The sequence below is a fragment of the Periplaneta americana genome, chromosome 1, assembly GCF_040183065.1.
Source record: "Periplaneta americana isolate PAMFEO1 chromosome 1, P.americana_PAMFEO1_priV1, whole genome shotgun sequence".
Lineage (NCBI taxonomy): Eukaryota > Metazoa > Arthropoda > Insecta > Blattodea > Blattidae > Periplaneta > Periplaneta americana.
Window position 1 is genome coordinate 175,072,545 of NC_091117.1, and position 20,958 is coordinate 175,093,502.

The 20,958-nt window shown below is 36.2% G+C and overlaps 1 protein-coding gene across 1 annotated transcript in view; it reads left to right on the plus strand.

Moving 5' to 3' along the window:
• Positions 1 to 1,529: 1,529 nt before the first annotated feature.
• LOC138694775 (probable glutamate receptor) overlaps positions 1,530 to 20,958 on the plus strand; it is a 33,842-nt gene continuing 14,413 nt past the window's right edge. Inside the window, exons 1-3 of the mRNA XM_069818875.1 lie at positions 1,530 to 1,619; positions 16,204 to 16,506; positions 19,638 to 19,741. Coding sequence (XP_069674976.1) covers positions 1,530 to 1,619; positions 16,204 to 16,506; positions 19,638 to 19,741 — 497 coding nt within the window. The remainder of the gene's footprint in view (positions 1,620 to 16,203; positions 16,507 to 19,637; positions 19,742 to 20,958) is intronic.

Here is a 20,958-nt window from a genome sequence, read left to right on the forward strand (position 1 = left end):
TGAAGACTAAAATGAACAATTTGTTTTTCTGTATAATTGTGTTCACAAATTCTGTACAAGCAAATAGAACTACAGTCAATGTCATGGCAAATATTGCAACGGATTTTATTGGCAAATATCACTCAACAATGGTTCATCTATTCTTCTCCAGATATGACCAAGGTAAGTGCAATAACTCTTATGCAAGGATTTGATTATTATTATTATTATTATTATTATTATTATTATTATTATTTGCAATTTTCATGTATTGGTATCCAATTACTTCATTTTGTCTCTATCACTTTCCGCTTTTTTCTTTTTAACGAAACATTAGCCCATGTTGAATCTTTCGTACACTACTTTTAACACTTACGACATACTCATACTATACAAAGGAAACAAACGACAAATACACAAACTACACCAATACATAAACAAAATACACCCAAAACTCCAATACACACTGGAACTCGAAAAGAATAACTCCATAAATTTCCTAGACATCACCGTAACAAATGCCAAGCCATGAGCCAACAACACTACAATGAAGAAGTGAACACAATCAAATACATAGCACAAGAAAACGGTTACAATCCAAACATAATAAACAACATCATAAGGAGGACAAAACAAAAACTTAACACAAAAACACGCAAAACACAACACGAACACAAGAAATACATCACACTAACATACGAAAACAAAAAAACACAAGATCGCATCCTCATTCAGAAAACAGAAATACAACATTGCATACAGAACAGAAAACACACTACAAAGACATCTCAACACACAAACAACACAAACAAATAAATACAACCACACAGGCTTATACAAACTCACATGCAATAGTTGCGACAGTTTCTACATTGGACAGACAGGCAGATCATTCCAAACTCGATATAAAGAACACATTAAAGCAATAACCAGAGGACACAATACATCTACATATGCCGAACACATAACTAATGCTAATCACACATACAACAACATAAATACAGATGTGGAAATCCTACACATACAACCCAAAAACCAAAAACTCAACACACTAGAACAATATGAAATATGCACACACACTAAAACACACCTTGATCAAATTCTCAACACACAGATAAATTTCAGAACACACACACTATTTGACACTACATTTCAACACTTTTCAACAATCGAACGCACCCACACAACAGGCAGCGAAGTTCGAGATGACGCCGAGATCTAGTAGGCTGTGAGGATGGTGTGAAGAAGCACCGAAACAGCTGTAAGCCGCACATGCTTACACAATTTACACGAGTAAGATCACCATTTAATCAATTATTTAAAAACATTAGCATTAATCAACAATTTGTATGGAGTCGCAAAGATGTCCCTTACTGTTAGTGCAAGAGCAGATTTTATAAAATTCCGAAGACTCGGGTCGCTGACACTTTTTAGTAGACTCGGTCTGTGGTCTGCCGTTCTCGTGTTACCCTCAACTTTACACTTTCGTTCAACCAACGTTCTCCACTTCACGGTTTTCTCGGTGTAATATAATTAAGGTTCATAAAAGAATGGGAAAGTGCGGCGAGACTTTGCGATATCAGATGAAGATAATCATCCAGAAGAAACTTGTTCTTAGTGATGTTCACGACCATGAAAATGTAAGCGACGTTATGAATCTTTACGTCACTGGTAAGATCGTAGGGATACACGGGTGATATGTCCACTTCTTTATGTCCACAGACAAAATGTCCATTTTTTTATGTCCACAGTCCAAATGTCCAGTTACTTCTGTCCTTTACACTAAAGTCCATTAATTTATAGGTCCAGTTATTTAAAGTCCACTACATTACAGGTCCATTTGTAGTTGTGTCCACAGATGCTTTGTCCATAATTTAAAACAGGTATGCTCATTCTCTGACTCCCGATTGCGTTCTGTAATCACAACCTTCCAATGTAGAGCGTGCTGTTCCTCGTTCGAAGCTCCACGGATGACTGCGGAAGGCAGTTCAAGTACTTAGTAAACGTACAAACAGTGCGGCACAATGACAATCAAACCCTTCTGTAAGCAAACGATCATTCCATAGAGTGCGGGAGGAAGAATATTTATGTTCTGCGTTCAGTGAAAACGTAAAGTGTTTACTATGATGTAAGGTACTGTCAGGAATACGACTGAGCAATGTGAAACGACTTTATAGGCTCTGCCACCCAGAACATGCCGAAGTGACAAGCTGTTTTCTGTAATATGTATTCATATACCAACGTTATTATTATTATTATTATTATTATTATTATTATTATTATTATTTTATTTTTATTATTATTGTGATTTTATTCCAGCAGAAATACGTGTTTTGATAAAATAATTTTTCAGGGGTGCAACGTGCACTACAGCTTCAAGAATTGAAAGCACTTTATGAAAGGTCAAACATTGAAGAGAATCGAACAATTCAGAATCCATGTTTAGGAGCAAGTTATGTAGTATGTTGGGAATTAGCTAAGGCACTAAAACCCTTTACGGATGGTGAACTTGTAAAGAGATATATGGTGCCTGAACAAAATGTAGTTAATTATATCTCTGTAGCCTACTGGATCAGCTCAAATGTGAATTCACAGAACATAGATTGAGTGATTTTAGACGTATGGAGAGTGATATTAATCTTTTTGTTGATCCTTTCATAGCAAATTTAGTGCAATCCGTGAGAGTGTAGTTCCAGAACGAGTTAATTGATTTACAAAGTAACGTAGAATCTTAATATATAAAACTGAATGTGGGTATGTATGTATGTATGTATGTATGTATTTTTTTTAATATTAGTTGAACGGCATGTCCCATTACAATAAAGGTAATACTATATGCCTTGCTACCTGTATGTTTACAATATAACACATTATGTCTCGTTTCTGTCACTCTCTAAGCGTATGTAGGTCTATTATTCTGTTGTGAAAATTTGAGTCTTTCATTATATCTATTGCCTACTCTTATCTATCCTAGATTAAATTATCCTACGTTTACTCGTCTAAATTTATAACATTGACATAGTTTGTGAATGTATGCGCATGTTCTTGCATTATTTTAAGCTTTGTGAAAGTCCACTTGCCAGTTTTCCTTAACATTTCCCGCTGGAACGCTAGTCTTTCTTTGTCCAATTTCGGGCACTCGAAAAGGAGGTGGTCGACGGTCTGTTCCTCTGCTCCACACGTACACGACGGGTTGTCCCTCAGCTTGAATCTGTGTAAGTAAGCACCGGTTTTTCCATGTCCAGTATGTATGTATGTATGTATGTATGTATGTATGTATGTATGTATGTATGTATGTATGTATGTATGTATGTATGTATGTATGTATGTATGTGTGTTCTCTATACAAATCTACATGCTTTGACCGATATGTGCCAAAGTTTGCACATTTAACCTTCATAACTAGGAGAAGAACATAGGCTACATTAAAATTGTGCAAATGGAAGTTAAATTAATTAAATATATAAAAAATAAAAATAAATAGATCAAATATTCATGTATTATATTAAAATGCAAAATCTTCTACAGTCAACTGTTCTTTATTATTGTCTGTTGTATTCAACATAGACTTTCACGAGGCCTTGGAAATTTTAACACGAAATTAAATTACATTGTTGTTACACATCATGAAGGCTAAAACTAGATAATTCATGCAATAAGTATCTTTACGCAGTCCAGGACCGTATTATGAATTCCTCGATGCAGTTTTGTAGATAGTGAGCAGACTGTTTTATCCAATTGAATTCTAGAATTCTTTCAAACTACAAGGATTGCTACCACATAATTTACTTAATATTGAATAGCCACAGTAGACTTACTATTGCGAAATATTGACTCACCAAAATTATGCACTAACAAGAATTTGTGTCAAAAATTCATGCGAAACGTAATATGAGTGGCAATATTAACTGGAAAAACGAAAGACGATAATGTTTTTATCCCACGTATTGCTATTACAGCCAATCGATTTTAAGCAATTATTATAAGTTATAGTAATATTTGTGATAATATTACAATATTATAATATTGCAATAATAATATAGAGCCTATTTTACTGTTATTGTTAACCCGTCTCTTATTAATAAGTTATGGTCACTAATGACTTGGCCGTTTATAGAAAAATATGATTTTCTGTTGTGGTAGTGTTCTACATTGCCTTCTCCAGGAGAGTGAATTCTGATGAGTATAGTCTCCGTTACTGAAAAACACCTGAAATCCATGTATTTGATAGAATCCATCCGTTACAGATTGTAGTTTGGCCTTGAAGGAAATTAAATATATTGTGGGCAGAAAGGCTTAATAATGCATAATGCCGTGGTACGATAAATATTATCGTCAATCACAATGTTAAATATCTTAAATATCCCTGTAGCATAAGGTCTTAATGTTGTTAAAACTCTATTCATAGGTGAGATGGAATTATTTCGATTAGTCAGTTTCTTTGGATATTAGTGGCACTTTCTTTAATATTCGTCACTAGGGAGGAGAAAACATAAGTAAATATGGTTCGTTTTGGTTTTATATAGTTCCCTTGCCGAGGTCTCCGATAAGTCTAACAAACAGTTTATTTAGAAATAGACCAAAATTTAAAACCCGGGCAACGCCGGGTAATTTAAGCTAGTTCATAAATAAATACAGAGAATATGACTTGACAAGCACAGAACTATTTAAAAAAATGAACAAGACGAAATATCCCAAGATGAGCTAATTCGCTGCCATTATGTTAGCTACCTTCGCCTCGACATGTGTGCGAACAATTTTATTTTAGAGAATGAAGGTTGCTAAATCCAAACATAGATCCCGATTAACATTGAGCATTTTTTGAGCCAGCTGCGCATTGCAGTAAATTCGTTGGAAATAGATTTCCGATTAGGCCTACTTGCAGGAAAGAATGCACATGTTGAATAGACCGCAATGTAAGGTGGAATATGATAATAACATTATCTGTGATATAATAATATCATAACTATATTAAATATAATAAATAATGTAATAACTGAATATTACAGTGTATACTGTTTCCTTTTTCAAATTCAGTTTATTATCCGCATTTGTAAGAGTGTAAGAACTATGCCACGAGCGGTGCTGCAATGTACGAGTAGTTGCGGAGCCCAGTTAATACACAGTGTGTGTTATGCAGTGCAGCATCATCCGTGTAATAAGTGCTTTTACAATTTTGAGCATACCTGATTTAAAAGATCCACAAATCTGAAGGAATAACGAATTTCAAATATCATAAGCCTACTTTTAATACGATGGAAGTAATAGTGTCAACCAGATCTACATTATTTTAGAATTTTGATATTACATAATAACTGTAACATATGTTTATTCAATTATAAAAATACCATTAATTTGCTTCATTATCGTTTTCATCATAAGGAAGTTCTTCTGCATACAGTTTCAACCGCTAACTAATGCCTCTAAGATATCTATCAACGTCACTGTTTTCTCTATATACATGGTAATTCCGCACAATTTCCTCAATGTATCTTGAATTATACTTAATTGACAGTAAAAGTCATTGTATACAGGGTGTTTCAAAAATACGGGGCATAATTTCAGGTATGTATTTCCCACATGTAGACAATCAAAATAGTTCATTACAACATGTGTCCGGAAATGCTTCATTTCCGAGTTATGGCCTTCACAACATTGAAATTCACCGGAACGTTTTTCTTTCCGCTGTTCGTTGTCATTACAGAAGATGTTCAAAATGTCCACCTCCTGCTTGAATACAGACCTCACATCGATGTCTCATTGACCTGCGAACACGATCCCGAACACGATCCCGATGCGTATGTCCTCAGAACATGCCACAATTCGATTGCGAAGGGATTCCAAATCAGGCATCGGAGACGAATAAACCAATGATTTTAAATGGCCCCACAAGTAGAAATCGAGAGGGTCCAGATCAGGTGAGCGTGGAGGCCAAGCAATTGGGCCACCTCTACCTATCCATCGATCAGAAAACCTTCGATCCAAGTACCGGCGAGCCGTAAGACTGAAGTGTGCAGGAGCGCCATCATACAAGAAGTGAATGTGTTGACGATTGATCAGTGGAGTGTCTTCTAAAACATGAGGTATGGTGTTTTCCAGGAAGTTTGTGTACGCCTGCCTCGTGAATCTGTTTACAAGTACATGGGGTCCAACTAATCGATCACCAATGATACCGGCCCACATTTTGAGGGAGAACCGCACCTGGTGATGAGATGGAACAGTTGCACGTGGGTTTTCATACGCCCATATATGCTGATTGTGGAAATTTGTTATGCCATCTCGTGTGAACTGTGCTTCATCTGTAAATAATACTAAGGCAGGAAAGTTGGGATTTACACCACACTGCTGCAAGAACCACTGACAGAACCTAACTCGTGCAGGGTAATCTGCTGGTGACAGGGCCTGTACACGTTGCAAATGATAAGGATGCAATTGATACTCTTTCAACAGTCTCCAGACAGTCGTATGAGGAACATTGACACCTCTCCTGGTACAAACGACGAGCCAGCGCAGCATTGCCGTCCGCCTTACCGTACATGAAGTGTATCTCTGCCAGCTCTTGATTTGAATACATGTCGCACAAGTCTAACGCCTACACAACACTGAATGTAACCTTCGCCTCGGAATGAACTGTCAGAGTGCCCTCTTAAGGTCTCTTTTGACGGCAACGACCTGCGAAAAGAAAAACGTTCCGGTGAATTTCAATGTTGTGAAGGCCATAACTCGGAAATAAAGCATTTCCGGACACATATTGTAATGAACTATTTTGATTGTCTACATGTGGGAAATACATACCTGAATTTATGTCCCATATTTTTAAACAAAAATTTCTTGTGGACGTCTACTGTGCTACAACCACGAGAAAGTCTTTCCGGAATGAAACGCAGCGGGGTAATGCTGTGAATGAATGTTGATGTCATAAGATGACATAAGGTCACACATGTGGATACTCGTTTCTCTGTTGGCTAGCTCCCACAGCACAAACAATAACATTGACACACACATGTTTATACTACCCTAGTTACAAAATTAGATCACTGTTAATCTCCTGGTCTTTTAATCTCTCCATATATATGCAGGAGAGCGCATGGTTTTTAAACCGACGTTATAACGATAATATCTACTTCGCTCCAATAGATGACGCAATAGTAAGCACATTCCTTTCACGGTTGATCTCCTGGTTGGAGAACAGTATGGACGTTACGTTCAGTAGACAAGACGCTTGTGGACATAACGTGATTATGGACTTTTTTCCTTGGACTTGATGAAAAATGGACATAACTGTAGTGGACCAATCATCCTGGAACCATCGTAGGGTTTACTACTACTGACCAACAATCCTTTAAGAAAAATCTATTACTTCTACATTATCTTGCTATAGATAGAGGAAGGTGTTCCAAGAGGGGATACGTTCGAGTGAGAACATTGATTTCTGCTCCTCGAGAAGGCTTTGGAACACGTACTGATAACCTCAAATATTCGTTTTATGGTGCTCGATGTGCGAGAACCTGAGAAACTCTGTGGTAACTTAGACTGCCGTACCACTTTTCAAAACCTCACAATGAGGACTAAATTTACTATCTTCTATACTTATATAAAAGCAAGACAAAAGCGCATGCGCATGAACCGAGACGCATTACTAAACGACATTTAATACAAGTTGAGAGGATGCGAAGGCATTTATTTCCCCTTCTACTTGCCCTGAGTCCGTCAGTATAACAGACCGGTAGCTGTTACCTCTTATACCTGCACCCCCCAAGTTGTACATACAAGAAAATAACATATTAAATAAAGTATATAAATGAATATAAAATACAGTGACACAGATGTTTGACAATTACATGTTTAAGTATATTTTAGTGTCGTTTTTACAATATTTTCAACTAATAATTAATTAAATAAAGGGATGCTAGTTTGTATTATGAAGTCAGGGGGGAGTGACACAGTGCAGATTGTTCCGTCGTTTATGCTGTAGGGTAGCAACTAGCAGTGAAGAAAACATTTATCTTCTGCTGTCAGTAGCTTTTTAATGTGCCAGTTGATATAAACAACAATGAAATGAAATATAAACGCTTAGTATAGATTTTCGAGATCTAGATTACCGGTAAACGTTTTCAATAATAAGAATTTTCACTATGTTCAAAGTCAATTAGTCAAACGTTAATAAGATAGACAGTAGCATCTTCCCCTTCACTGACGGTAAAGAGTGTGAGTAGAGGGGAAAGCCTATCAACCAAACTGAAATGGGGATTAGTAGGCCTACCAGACATACAACTGTACTTCTGGCACAGTCTAGTATATACAGTCACGAAGCTTGAGTTTATGAGGATACTAGGAACAATAGACTGTGCAGGTACTATGAGGCGATAGTAGCGATCCTAGTAGTTAGCAACTATCTATGGATGCATATTTACTACGTATTGAGCTTCGTGACTGTATATACTAGACTGTGCTTCAGGGTAGGGTTGTGACAAAATTGGAAGTTGTTTGAAAATAATTTATTTTATCGTCAACAGGCTGAGAATTCCTAGGTACAAAAACAAAGTATAATAGGTAAAAAATTGAAAATATTTAAAAATGGGCAACAAAATATTGAACGTAGGTAAACATAGAAAACTTTAATTCTGGGCATGTCAGAAAGACTTAATCGAAGATACTTCAAGTAAATAAATTCAATAAATACAAACAGTTTACTGATACACATGTAAAATATGCCATCTGATCCAAAGAAGGCTGCCTATTTTAGATCTTGCGCAGTCACAATATTCAAGTCAATGAAAACATACTTCTATAAATTTTCCAATACGAGCTGATGCCTAGTGTCTGCATATTATACAATCGAACTTCGATATCTCGAAGTGCTTTCGGAAATTGATAATGCTTTGACTTATCGAAAATTTGAGTTGTTAAAAAATAAGAAAATACCATGAAGTGTTATTGATCAAAAGTACCACCGCTTAACTTTCAACATATAGAAATCGAGGTTGTCTATATACTTACACTTCTCCTTTTCTCTTCAGGACTACGATTTTAGCAATTCATAACAAAGATTGAGACAAAGACAGTGGTGCTCATTGTGCTATAACGTTACGGTACAGATACTTGCCTGTAGTGACTGCAGGAGTAGGATTGCTAATTATGCATTGATTCCTGAAGAAGGACTATTTCAAAAGAAAGAAAATACTAATGTAGCCTAAAATGTTTGTTAAAGTTATGGTATTTCATCACATTCATTCAATTTTACGTATACGTGTTTACATAACTTCATTTCCACCTTAGAATCGAGTTAAAAATGTATTTTCTGTTGGTAAGATAAATATTCATCGAGATATCGAAAAATCGAGTAATAGAACTTCGATATATAGAAATAATATTAAGTTACATGTAAATTATATAAGATTCTGCCGGGATATTAAAAATTACTTCAAGATGTCGAAAAATCGAGTTATAGAAGTTCGACTGTACTAATGTAATCGACTGTTGTGGAACTGCGATCACTGTGCCATCTTGTAGTTGTTTCCCAAACCATTCAGTCTTTCCAGATCAGCCACGCTGATACGTTACTTGCTTCGCGATATGGTGGCTAGTCTGCTACTATGGAAGAGAATTGATTGATGTATATGGCCAAAAAGTTACAAAAACCAATTGAAGCGGCTGCTCAAAAAATGGCCCAACTAAAATTTTTTTTTCAAAAAATAACTTTTTTTATTTTATCGTACTTCTTTAGAAGGTGCATTTGTTCAGTAGAAGAAGGCCCTGAAAAAAAACATGCAGGCCTAATGAATATCGGTTGGTGGAAAAAAAGCCCAAGTATTGCTTTCGGCGCCTTATTGTAACAATACAATCAGTTTGTAGAATAATTTACAATTGGGCCCTTCTTCTGACATTTTCGATTCATAAGACTATTATTTCATTTATATAACTCAGTACCTACATTTTGTAGTTTGGAGTTCCAGTTCTCCTAGAGCGACGTCTCATGTGCTTGAATTTACTTAATGTAATAGCACAGAATTTTATTTTTGTTCAAATTATATTAATAATAAGGATTTAAAAGGAATTTTATTTTTAAAATAGAAGTATACTAGAAGAAGGGCCAAATGTGTCATTTTCAAATTATAATTAAAGCCTTTCCAAGCAGTCACAGAAAGATAAAATAATATCATACTTTCTTGATAGTGCTTTATATATATATAATGTTAAAGAATTAACTTTGTGTCGGTATTTAATACTAAGAGTTTCAGTTTTTTGTTCATCCTATGAAATTTTAAACTGACGAGCTGGGTCTTTCTTTGAATAACTGCTTCAATTCTTTGCGCGAGAAAATTTTTCTGTCCAATTTCGATATGAAAGTGTATAGAATATATTTACTAAATAAGGGGAGAAAGGTAAGAAAGCATAAAAAATAGCATTTTAGGCAAAAAGTAGGTATGTATGAGCAAAATTGACACAGCTGGGGCTCACAATGACAAGGTTCTATCCGACATTTCTAGCAAAATTGAGATTTTTGTTGCATTGAATTCTGCTATTTCATAGCTATCTACCATATAAATTATATGTTGATATCTCAATTATTTTGCGTGATAAAGTTACTTTTGAAAAGGTTCTTATCTGCATTGATTATATTAACAACCATCCCAGCCTGGTGTTTTATTATTCTTCAAAGAGAAAACCGCTTTTCTAATTTCTCCCCGTGAAATCTCTGCGTCCAGCTCCGGAACCTCCGGAAACCCAATAATTATTCCGGTCCTATCACTAATCCCCACCACTTCTCTCCTACCCCATAAACGCCCCACAGTAGCTCTGAGGAAACGATTCCTGCCAGAGTCCTTCATTACATCTAGCAGGGGGCACTTCGCAACATACGATATATTAAATAACGCTAAATTCTATGACAGTGTGGGAAAATTTATGGAAAAAGTTCGACAGTTGAGGGTGGAACTGGCCGAGGGGGAGGGAGTCGAGGAAATAAGGGAAAGAGTTATTTATTAGTGTTGTAATGAGTAGTATCAACACTGAACGAATGAGGTAATTAGGGGATAATGTTCTTTCTGTATTTATTGTGTTTTTATCTATTTATTTTTATTGCGTGCGTACGTTTTTTATGTATTGCCTTCATATTTATTATTTGGATTATTTGTTGCAGTTACAATAAGGAATTGAATTGTTTATATTTATTTACTAGCCGTACCCGTGCGCTCCGCTGCACCCGTTAGAAATAAATATAAAGTAATTACATAATTAAAATAGGACATTTGATCCAGGGAACATTCGTGTTTGATAGAAGGATAAATCGTTTAATATGTTACTTAATTTAAATTGCATCCAAATAATTAAAATGCGATCATTTTGGTCCAGAGACACTCATTTGGTGCAATGACAATTCCTTTAACATGTTTCTTAATTTTTATTACATGCAACCATAGTTTAATGAACATTGACATCATTTAGATTTAATGTGTATATTTTATTTTACTTGTTATAGGTTTCCATTGAATTATGGTAATAACTTAATTTTAACCCTTGTTTTCTACGTATTCAGTAAATGGCGCTTGGCCCACTATGGTACTGAACCCTTCAAATAACTTAAATTATATTATATAATATTACATATTATATTATATATTATATTATATTATATTATATTATATTATATTATATTATATTATATTATATTAAATCATATCAGAAGTTACTCTAATAACATTATAGCATTATGTCCATCTAGATAAACTACACTTTCCAGTGGTGAAATAATAATTAATTATACAAATCGGTTAATTTAACATCCGACATTACTTCATACAAACACAGAAACATTCTCTGTAGGCTATCTTTCATAGCTTTCGATTGTTGTTGTCCAAGGCCCCTTATAGACGAAGTCATTTGTTTTTTAATTCATTATACGGCCTTAGATGGCAGTTATTTTAATTTTAAAACTAATTTATCTCATTAAATATCAGTCCTATCAAAATTTTTCAAGGAATAATAAGTATCGAAAATTACTTTCAAAGAAACTTTTATGTAACATTTTTCACAAAAATCAATAATAAGCGAGATATTTCGATTTATTTAATTCTGGTCCCCTCATAACCCCCCCTTTAAATAATGTATTTTGAATGCCATATAGCCTAAAATCTAAGTTACAATGAACTTAATTTATATTCCAATTTTCATCGAAATCCGTTCAGCCATTATCGCGTGAAAAGGTAACAAACATACAGACATACAAACAAAAATTTCAAAAAAACGATTTTCGGTTTCAGGGTGGTTAATTATATATGTTAGGACCAATTATTTTTGGAAAATCGAAAATTACCAGAAAAAGTTCGGCTACAGATTTAATATTAGTATAGATTTATTTCACTCTGTTTTTTTTTTTTTTTTTTCCTTTCATATCTTACATTTATTTTATTTTTATTATTTTTGTGAAATTTGGTATGAAGTTAGATTAGTTGTAATTGTGATAATTAATAACGGTAGTAATAATAATAACTGTTGTTTTACTATTTTATTATTAGTAGTATTGTTTTTGTTTTCTTTGAAGATTCAAACTGTGCATAGTTGTAACACGAATGGTCATACGGGTTCGGGCGAAGGATCTTGCGTACATGAGTTTGTATAATTTATTATATATCAATAAATGCACTTCATTCATTCACTCACTCACTCACTCACTCACTCACTCACTCACTCATTAATATCAACAACTAAACTTTTAAAATGCTCTCCTGTAAAATTGACTGATCACTAGATAGAACCTTGTCATTCTGAATCCTCGACATATAGAAAACAGATATTTTAGGTAACCTGAAACGTGTAAATTGACTCCAAATTGACGCCCTACAATTCGTATTCTTAGAGTTCTTACGTGAAATAATGTTTATTACAACATCCAAATACAAGAAAGGGACAGCCTGGACATTCAAGAGCTGCTGCTTTCTGATCACATCCCATCTCTAAGCATAGCCTTGCTCTTGATGAAGAAGATCGGCCTAGAAAGTCTACAAGACCAATCCAAGTAGTTAAGGCGAGAAAAATTTGAAAATAATCTCCAAAGTTAGATAACACTCCACGAATCTTAATCCAAAGAAAACTCGATGAAAGGAACAGAATAAATAGACAGCAAAAAGGACCCGTGATAAATGAACAGTGTAGTGTATGTATAATTTATAATTATCATGTTTTGTGAGACCTGTGTTTAAGTTCATGAAATAATTAAATTGTGTTTGAAAAGCTCTTACGGCAATAAGAAAGTGCTTACTCATCTTTCTTTCGATGTTTATTTTTAATTTGTCTGTTATTCGTCTTACATTATTAATATTGATTATTTTGTCTTAGAATTACCAGTACCTATTTATTTATTTATTTATTTATTTATTTATTTATTTATTTAATTGCTTGGACGCAACGAATGAAGATACTATTCTCGAGTCACTGTAAAATTTCACAGCCCTTAAACAATAGCCGAAGGCCTTGGAGACCAACTTCAACCCGTCTCCATTATTAGTAGCGTCAGATCTGCAAACTGGTTACTCCACCTACAAGTCTGACAGTTGACCGCCGTAACTGAAAGACTCAGAAACGCACTTCACTCATACTCTTTCTTTAGTGCGTGACGTCACGTTACCATGGAAACCAAGTGCTGTATGAGAATGGGAGCCCAAATAATTTCACCTCTACAGTATTGTAAGTTCCAATAGACACCGCTCGGCGCTCGTAACAGTATTGGCATTATTCTATTCAGCGGACGGTTACAGATGCTATTTATACACCTAAACACTGTTCATAATGACTGAAAAAAAATTATTTTATTTTATAAATACGGTACCGGTAATAACTAGAATTAATTATTAATAAGAGACAAAATTTTGTTTTACACGTAAATAGGTGAAGTGACACTTCACCTACTTCACCTGAATAACCGCCCCTGATATATCGACATCATGATAAATATAAGAATTGTTGAAAGTTATAAAAGCTCTGATGTGTTTTATTTCGTTTCAGGAAAATACAATTTTCATAAGAAAGAATATACTGCTATGATGGCGAATAAACTAATCCCATTTTTATCATCGTACATGGAGGACAAATTAAATTTGTGCACAGGAAGTGAAAATCGTCCTCTTCACATTCTGTTATCATCAACTCACAGAGCAATGCAGAGCTTCCTTAAACAGGTAAAGATTGCAGTAATTCTACGTCATTAGTTGTAGATCTATTTCACATTCATTACGGACCAGATCAACGATGTATTTGTCAGTTGTCTATCCCGTTTGAGTTTTCGGTGTCGACGTCTTCTACTTGACCACGGGACTTCTGTAACAACGACGGGTAGCTCAGGTGGTAGTACGTTTGCCTGTTGATCTGCTTGCGCTTGGACGTAGGTTCGATTCCGGTTTGGACTGTTTACCTGGTTGGATTTTTTCGAGGTTTTCCCCAACCTTAAGGCGAATATCAGGTAATCTATGGCGAATTTTTTACCTCATCTCACCAAATATCACCTCGCTATCACCAATTGTGATAGAGTAAACAAGATTACGCATCTGTCCTCACACAAAAAAAAACAGTGGGGTCAAATCAGGAGATCGAGGAGGCCAATTTATAGGATCGCCTCTGCTAATCCACCTCCCTGGAAATTGTTCAAGTACTCACGCACACGATGTCAATTTGTAGAGTAGTCATGAACTGAAGAACGCATACGCTCTCTGCCGGTTTAATAAAGCACTGAATTGGGTCAAGACGTAGAACAAAATGTGAATTTGAAGATTAGTCATGAACTGAAGAACGCATACGTCCTCTGTTGTTTTAATAAAGCCTCCGAAGAAAATGTACTATTAGAGAAAACCGTTTGTTTTGGTGTCCCATACAACATTCCGGAGTTTGTCCGTTTAATTACTTTTCAGCCTGTATATGAGACTGATAAAGCCAGTGAAACTGAGAATAATTCAATTTCTTGGAGGAACAAAGTAGCAGTAGCATTAGTAGTAGCAGTAGTAGTAATCCTGGTTTTAGATATATTGACAACAGAAAATCTAAGTCTTGGAAGAGATTCGAATTTACAATGACTATTACACTTTTACTACGTCATACTACTTTTGACCAATAAAACGGTACGAAAGGACGTATTTCAACCAATCATGGTTGCTTATCGCACAATTTTATCGCGTCCCTAGCATTTGTTTAATTTTATCGCGTCCCTTTCATTTGTTTCTTTGTTTGCCAACATTTCAAACTGCGCTGGTCTGGACGTCAAAAAAAAAAAAACAGAAAATTACAAACCACTCCAGTCGATGCACAGCAGTTTAAAATATGACTCGCATTGGCATTCAAGAACAAGAATTAATAAAGATCACTGGTCATCCCTATGCATCTTCCCTGAAATCCTATTTACAAATGAATGAAGAGCACCATTCGGAAATCCTGAATAAGGTGAGGAATACACCATGTACATCAACGAGTTGCACTTCTTTTACGCACACGTCTAATATAAAACATTAACACCAACAACCAAAACATTCAATAATTGTTTCTTTTAAAATTATTCATTTTATTTTTTATGTCATCATCGTTAATTAAAACTTTTCTTGTTTATTTCATCATCCCTAATTAAAACTTTTAATTAAAACACTTTTCTATATTATTTAGGTTATGTTACAGCTTCTGCTATATGATATTATGGATAGTCACGTATCAGAGATTGTTGAATACTAAGATTTATTCAAAATCATCTGTCAAGTGACGGTGATTACTGGGATCCGGATAATTGAAGTGGAATGCAACTGTTTTAATAAAAATGAAACTGAATCAACAAAGCCTTCTTGACTAGTTACCGTCTACAGAGTTCAATGAAGATTCCATAGTTGGCACACCTGATAACATCACATAATTATAACACACCACTGCCAATTAGCATGCATCTAGCGTAATATTTGTAATGTTCAGATGGTACAATAATACATTTGAAGACAGTTGTATTTTCGTAAGTCTATTAATATTTTATTGTATTGGAGTAGTTTGTTCCTTCTAATCGTGTAATAGTCAATTAAATCAAACTCGAATTTTGTTTTTCTCTAGATAAATCAAAACCTCTAGTGAGATTACTGTTGATAAATTTATTCAGCGTCAAGCTTCGCCACAGTCCTTAGGGGCGCTACTGTCGCCTTATTCAAATTGAAAGACCTTATCTCTAGCATTGGAAACTAATCACTTAAACAACTTTGACAGGTGTGGACCAACAAGTGCCTGTCCACTGGGACTTGGATCGCTATACTGCAGCAGGAAGATGTCTTGGAGGAAGTCTTTGATGGAGTCTACATCCCATTTGACTGCGAGTTTCTTGTAGGACGGCTCTCAAGTTCAGGAGCATCATTTACGGAAGTGTTCCACCTGTACCCATCCAGTTCCCTTCAGATTCACCCGATGAATGTCTGGAGTCCACAGGATGGATTCTCTTCCACCTACATCTCCCTCTTACGGCGCAGGAAAAATCTTCTAGGCACTCGCATCAAAGTCGTTACTACTTCACTGGTAAATCAAAGTCAAAGTTATGGTATTTTCTAACTTGAACATTACTGATACATTTTAATTTAAGAGTCGTCCTGGGTAAGCAGTCGGTATAGCGCTGGCTTCTGTGCCCGAGGTTACGGGTTCGATCCAGTCCCAGGTCTATGGCATGTACAGACCGATTATTTAATCCTGACAGCTCAGCGACGCGAAAGAGGTGAAGTAATAGTAGTAGTGGGGAGAGATAAGGGCGAGCGGTAGGTAAAGGAATGCAGTACAGCTTAACCGTACTAGAAACACAACGCTCTACCACTCGCATGACATCCGATCGCACCGAAGGCAAACGAATGACTAAACCAAACACCTCTAGACGTAACTAAATGGACTCGCCTGACCCAGGCGCACATCTCCGGTGACTGTCAGGATAAGTAATCGTACCGTGAGTGTGCTTAATTGCGACAGGCTCATGTCAGCAGAATTACAGACATTTAAAATAACTCCTAAGGGACAAAATTCCGGCGTACAGGCGACGCTCATATAATCTCGGCAGGTGCGAGCGTCGTTAAATAAAACTAATTTAAATTTAATTTTTAGTTTAACAAACCGAAATATACATAAAAAATCACGGCAGTAAATCATATAGGCCTAGTAACTTCTATTAGCTATCGGAGGAAGCAGACACTAAACCTAACCAGATCCTGTTAGCTCAGGGCTAAAGTAGTCGAAGTCTTTTTTTTTTTTTTTTTTTTTCTGATGGCGGGTACTTGACTGTTCGACATTCACCCACATGAAACCAATTGTGTACAGTAGTGGCAAAAAAAAATTGGACAGAACTTTGTAGTTAATTTCAGAGCCTTGTTCACTCCAGAGCACGGTAGACTGGTAACTAAGACTTTCGTGGTTCGAATCCTGCCTGGGGAGGAAACTTTTTTGTTCCTTATTCAAATTTATTCCCAATACTTTTCGATAGCTGGTAAAATTCATGTTATGGGAATAATAAGTTAATTAAGTAGTAAAATATCGCTGCAATCGAGAAGTATTGGGAATAAATTTGAATAAGAAACAAAAAAAAGTTTCCTTCCCAGGCAGGATTCGAACCACGAAAGTCTTAGTTACCAGTCTATCGTGCTCTGGAGTGAACAAGGCTCTGAAATCAGTTACAAAGGTCGATCCGGTTTTTTTTGCCACTACTGTAGATCAATTTACCGACAGAGTCGTTGACCAGGGTGCGCCATAGGAGGCTAGTCTACGCTACAATCGCGATGACATGAGATGAGATGATTTGTTGGGATGTCACAGGGGAACCAGCGCTCCCGGAGAAAACCCGTGTGTTACTTGGACAATGAGCTTGTCCAATACAATTTAGTATAAATAGAGGATACGCCGGTGATCGAACGTGGGTCCGCAGGATTATAAGTCCAGCGCTCTAGCCACTAGATCACCGTGATGGCTACAAAGTGTTGAAGTTTACTAGATTTAAATACTGCAGTACAATTTGTGACAATCATTATTTTTGTTATATTGAGACAACTCATCCTGCCTAAGGTTTTTCCGTGGTTTTCCTATGGCGTTAAGACAAATATCGGGATGAGCCCTAAGAGAAATGGGCCACGGACCTATATGCCCTTCCCCATAAATCCCTCCTCTTCTAACAACGACGTAATGCCCTGGTTCAGAGTCTATAAAATTACGTGTTAACATGTGCAAGGTCACTCATGTAGTCGCAATGCGAAAGGACAGGGAACCTTTCAATTTGCAGATTCAGAATTCACGGCGTCTCTCCTGGCGGTCTTCACCTGTCTTGTCATCGAACAACAGACGACAGAGTCTTCTCGACTCCTCCTCCTCATTTCAATGTGCAGATTTACACCAGCCATTTCTTCCTCGTCCCGTCCCGTGGTCACTTTGATCACATTTCCTTTTCCCTCGCGTATGTGGTACCTAAGAGGTTACGTCCATTTTCGGGTTTTTCCCCTTAAAAATTTCCTAGAGCTCCTTCAGTGGAGCAGCGTAACCCGAAGTGAGACTAGTGGCCAACAGGCTTGGAGCTCACATATTTAGTTTCTTATAGCCCCGAACCCCTTGCAGGTACGCGTTTTGCGTACCTTTAAAATTTGTCCTCCCGATTTTCCGCTTTCAATTCAATTCAACAACATTAAAAATATGATCCCATAAATTACGAGGCAGGAACCTTGCAAATTGATTCCATTACCTACATAAACTGGCAAAAATACAAGGAAATCTTTGTTACAATTTACTTGAATGTTATAAGAAATTCCTTCCCTCTCTCTCTTCCTCCCTCCTTTTCACTCTCTCCTTCTTCCCTTTACCTTTCACGGTCTTATGGCTTGGGATGGGTTTTCGATACCCGTACCCGGCATGGGTTCATGCGCCCCATTGTGAACCCTACATATGCGATGACTCTCCTGTCCGGCAAGTGGTCTGGGTGCTATTAGAGAATTCGTTGCTAAGTACGAGTCCTGACAGAGCCAGGTTCTAGGCCCAGATTAGTAACTGATAAGCCCCAAGCACGTAAATCCTATATCTGAATCGAGGACCTGTGTTATCCCTAGATTACGCCATACTCTATTTTTAATTATTGTAGATGATAGATGAAATTTATTTTTTGAAGAGGTGCAAAAATTAAAATATCCTGAAGCAGCAATAACAAATATAAATGACACTCCTGAGGAAATTAAACGCAGAATTTATAAGGGAAATGCTTGCTATGCTTAAATTCAGAAATAAATAACAAATGAACGTGTATTCTGTTGTGTGTGCTCAGACCCTGCTGTGAGCAAAAGATCTGGCGTAACACGTCAAGTATACTACACGGAACCTCAAGACGTTCCAGTATTTCTCCCCAACCGTTACACTTCGAATATATGTATATCACGTTAAATCGATTTAGGTTAACCCAAACTACATTATCCTGAAGTATGTTACATTCCTTCTAAGACACCCTGTCTACGGACTCACTTCTGCCTGCACACGAGACGGCAATAAAAACAGACTCGTTCTCTGTAGTTAAGCCAAGATGACATCAGGAACTCATTGAAGAAACAGTATACTCAATAAATTTAAGATCACTTTGAAATATGTGTAGAAGTACTGCCTAGGTATGTAAATAAAATTAATGTTCTTTAATTTAACAGAATCCTGATCTAGATGACGCGGAAAACCAAGGAACACGAATTCATCAGGTTGAAGGATATGAGGAAGCCATAATGACAGAGATAAAGCGACGGATAAACTTCACGTAAGATTATTATTATTATTATCATCATCATCATCATCATCATCATCATCATCATCATCAGCGCTATTTTTCAGCTGGAACGGTCCGGAACGCGTTCCGGTAAACTTTTTGCCATTACAAATTCCAACGAGATATATTTTATAAGCGAAATTGAAAATTAAAATTGCCACAACTGCCGAGTCCAAGAGTTTACACTTTCTCATTATTATCGTTGATGCAAAAGTAACTCATGCAATCTAGTGCTGCCATCTTCCGTTATTGATCCTGAAACTATTGCTCGAAATCGCAAAATTTCCGTTATGCTTAAAATCGATTACCTCCGTTTGGAACTTATTGTAATATAAGGTATGTAGGCTTAATACTTTTAAACCTACGTTTTTGTTGTATAATGTGATCGAGTGATAGAGTTCCGGTGTGATCGAGTGATAGAGTTCCGGTAAACTTTTTTCCAGAAAAAAGCACTGATTATTATTATTATTATTATTATTATTATTATTATTATCATTACCTATTACTGTCATTTTTACTCTGACCATCCTGAAAAAGTAACAGGGGATTGCGTGTAACGTCTATACAGGAATTAGGATACGTAATGCAGTTTGGATTGTTGTTTAGTCAACTGTCTGAGGACAGGTTTGCACTTCGTAAGTAACACCAATAAGAATAAATAAATACAATTTGTTTAAGATTTAAGTGTGTCTAATGCACGGAATGAAATAAGCTACGAATAACAGTCAATCCTCCCATAAGAATATTAATAAAGCATTAAAACAAAATGTAATAGTATTATGAGAACAAACACCTATTTTTGAACCATAGACAATTAATTATTACTGGTATACTGTATATAAACACAATAGGATATTCCAAGTGTTATTGTTATTTATCCATTTTTATGTGAGTTATGCCATCCTTGTACGGTATTAACTTTCTACAGTTACACATGTATTGTGCGCTCATCTGTTTCGCGTCCATTTCAAAGCATAACTGAATAACATTACTTTCTTTTAATAAGTTGCAGTCCACACCTGTTCAGTACAGCCTTGGTTTTTCTGAACCGACACATGCGAAGCCCACCTCGCGCAAATCCGGACTACACGAGAGATAGTGAGTGGTTTCTATAGTTGTAAAGTGCGCAGATCTCGCAGTTATAGAAACCACTCACTATCTCTCGTGTAGTCCGGATTTGCGCGAGGCGGGCCTAGCACGTCGCATGC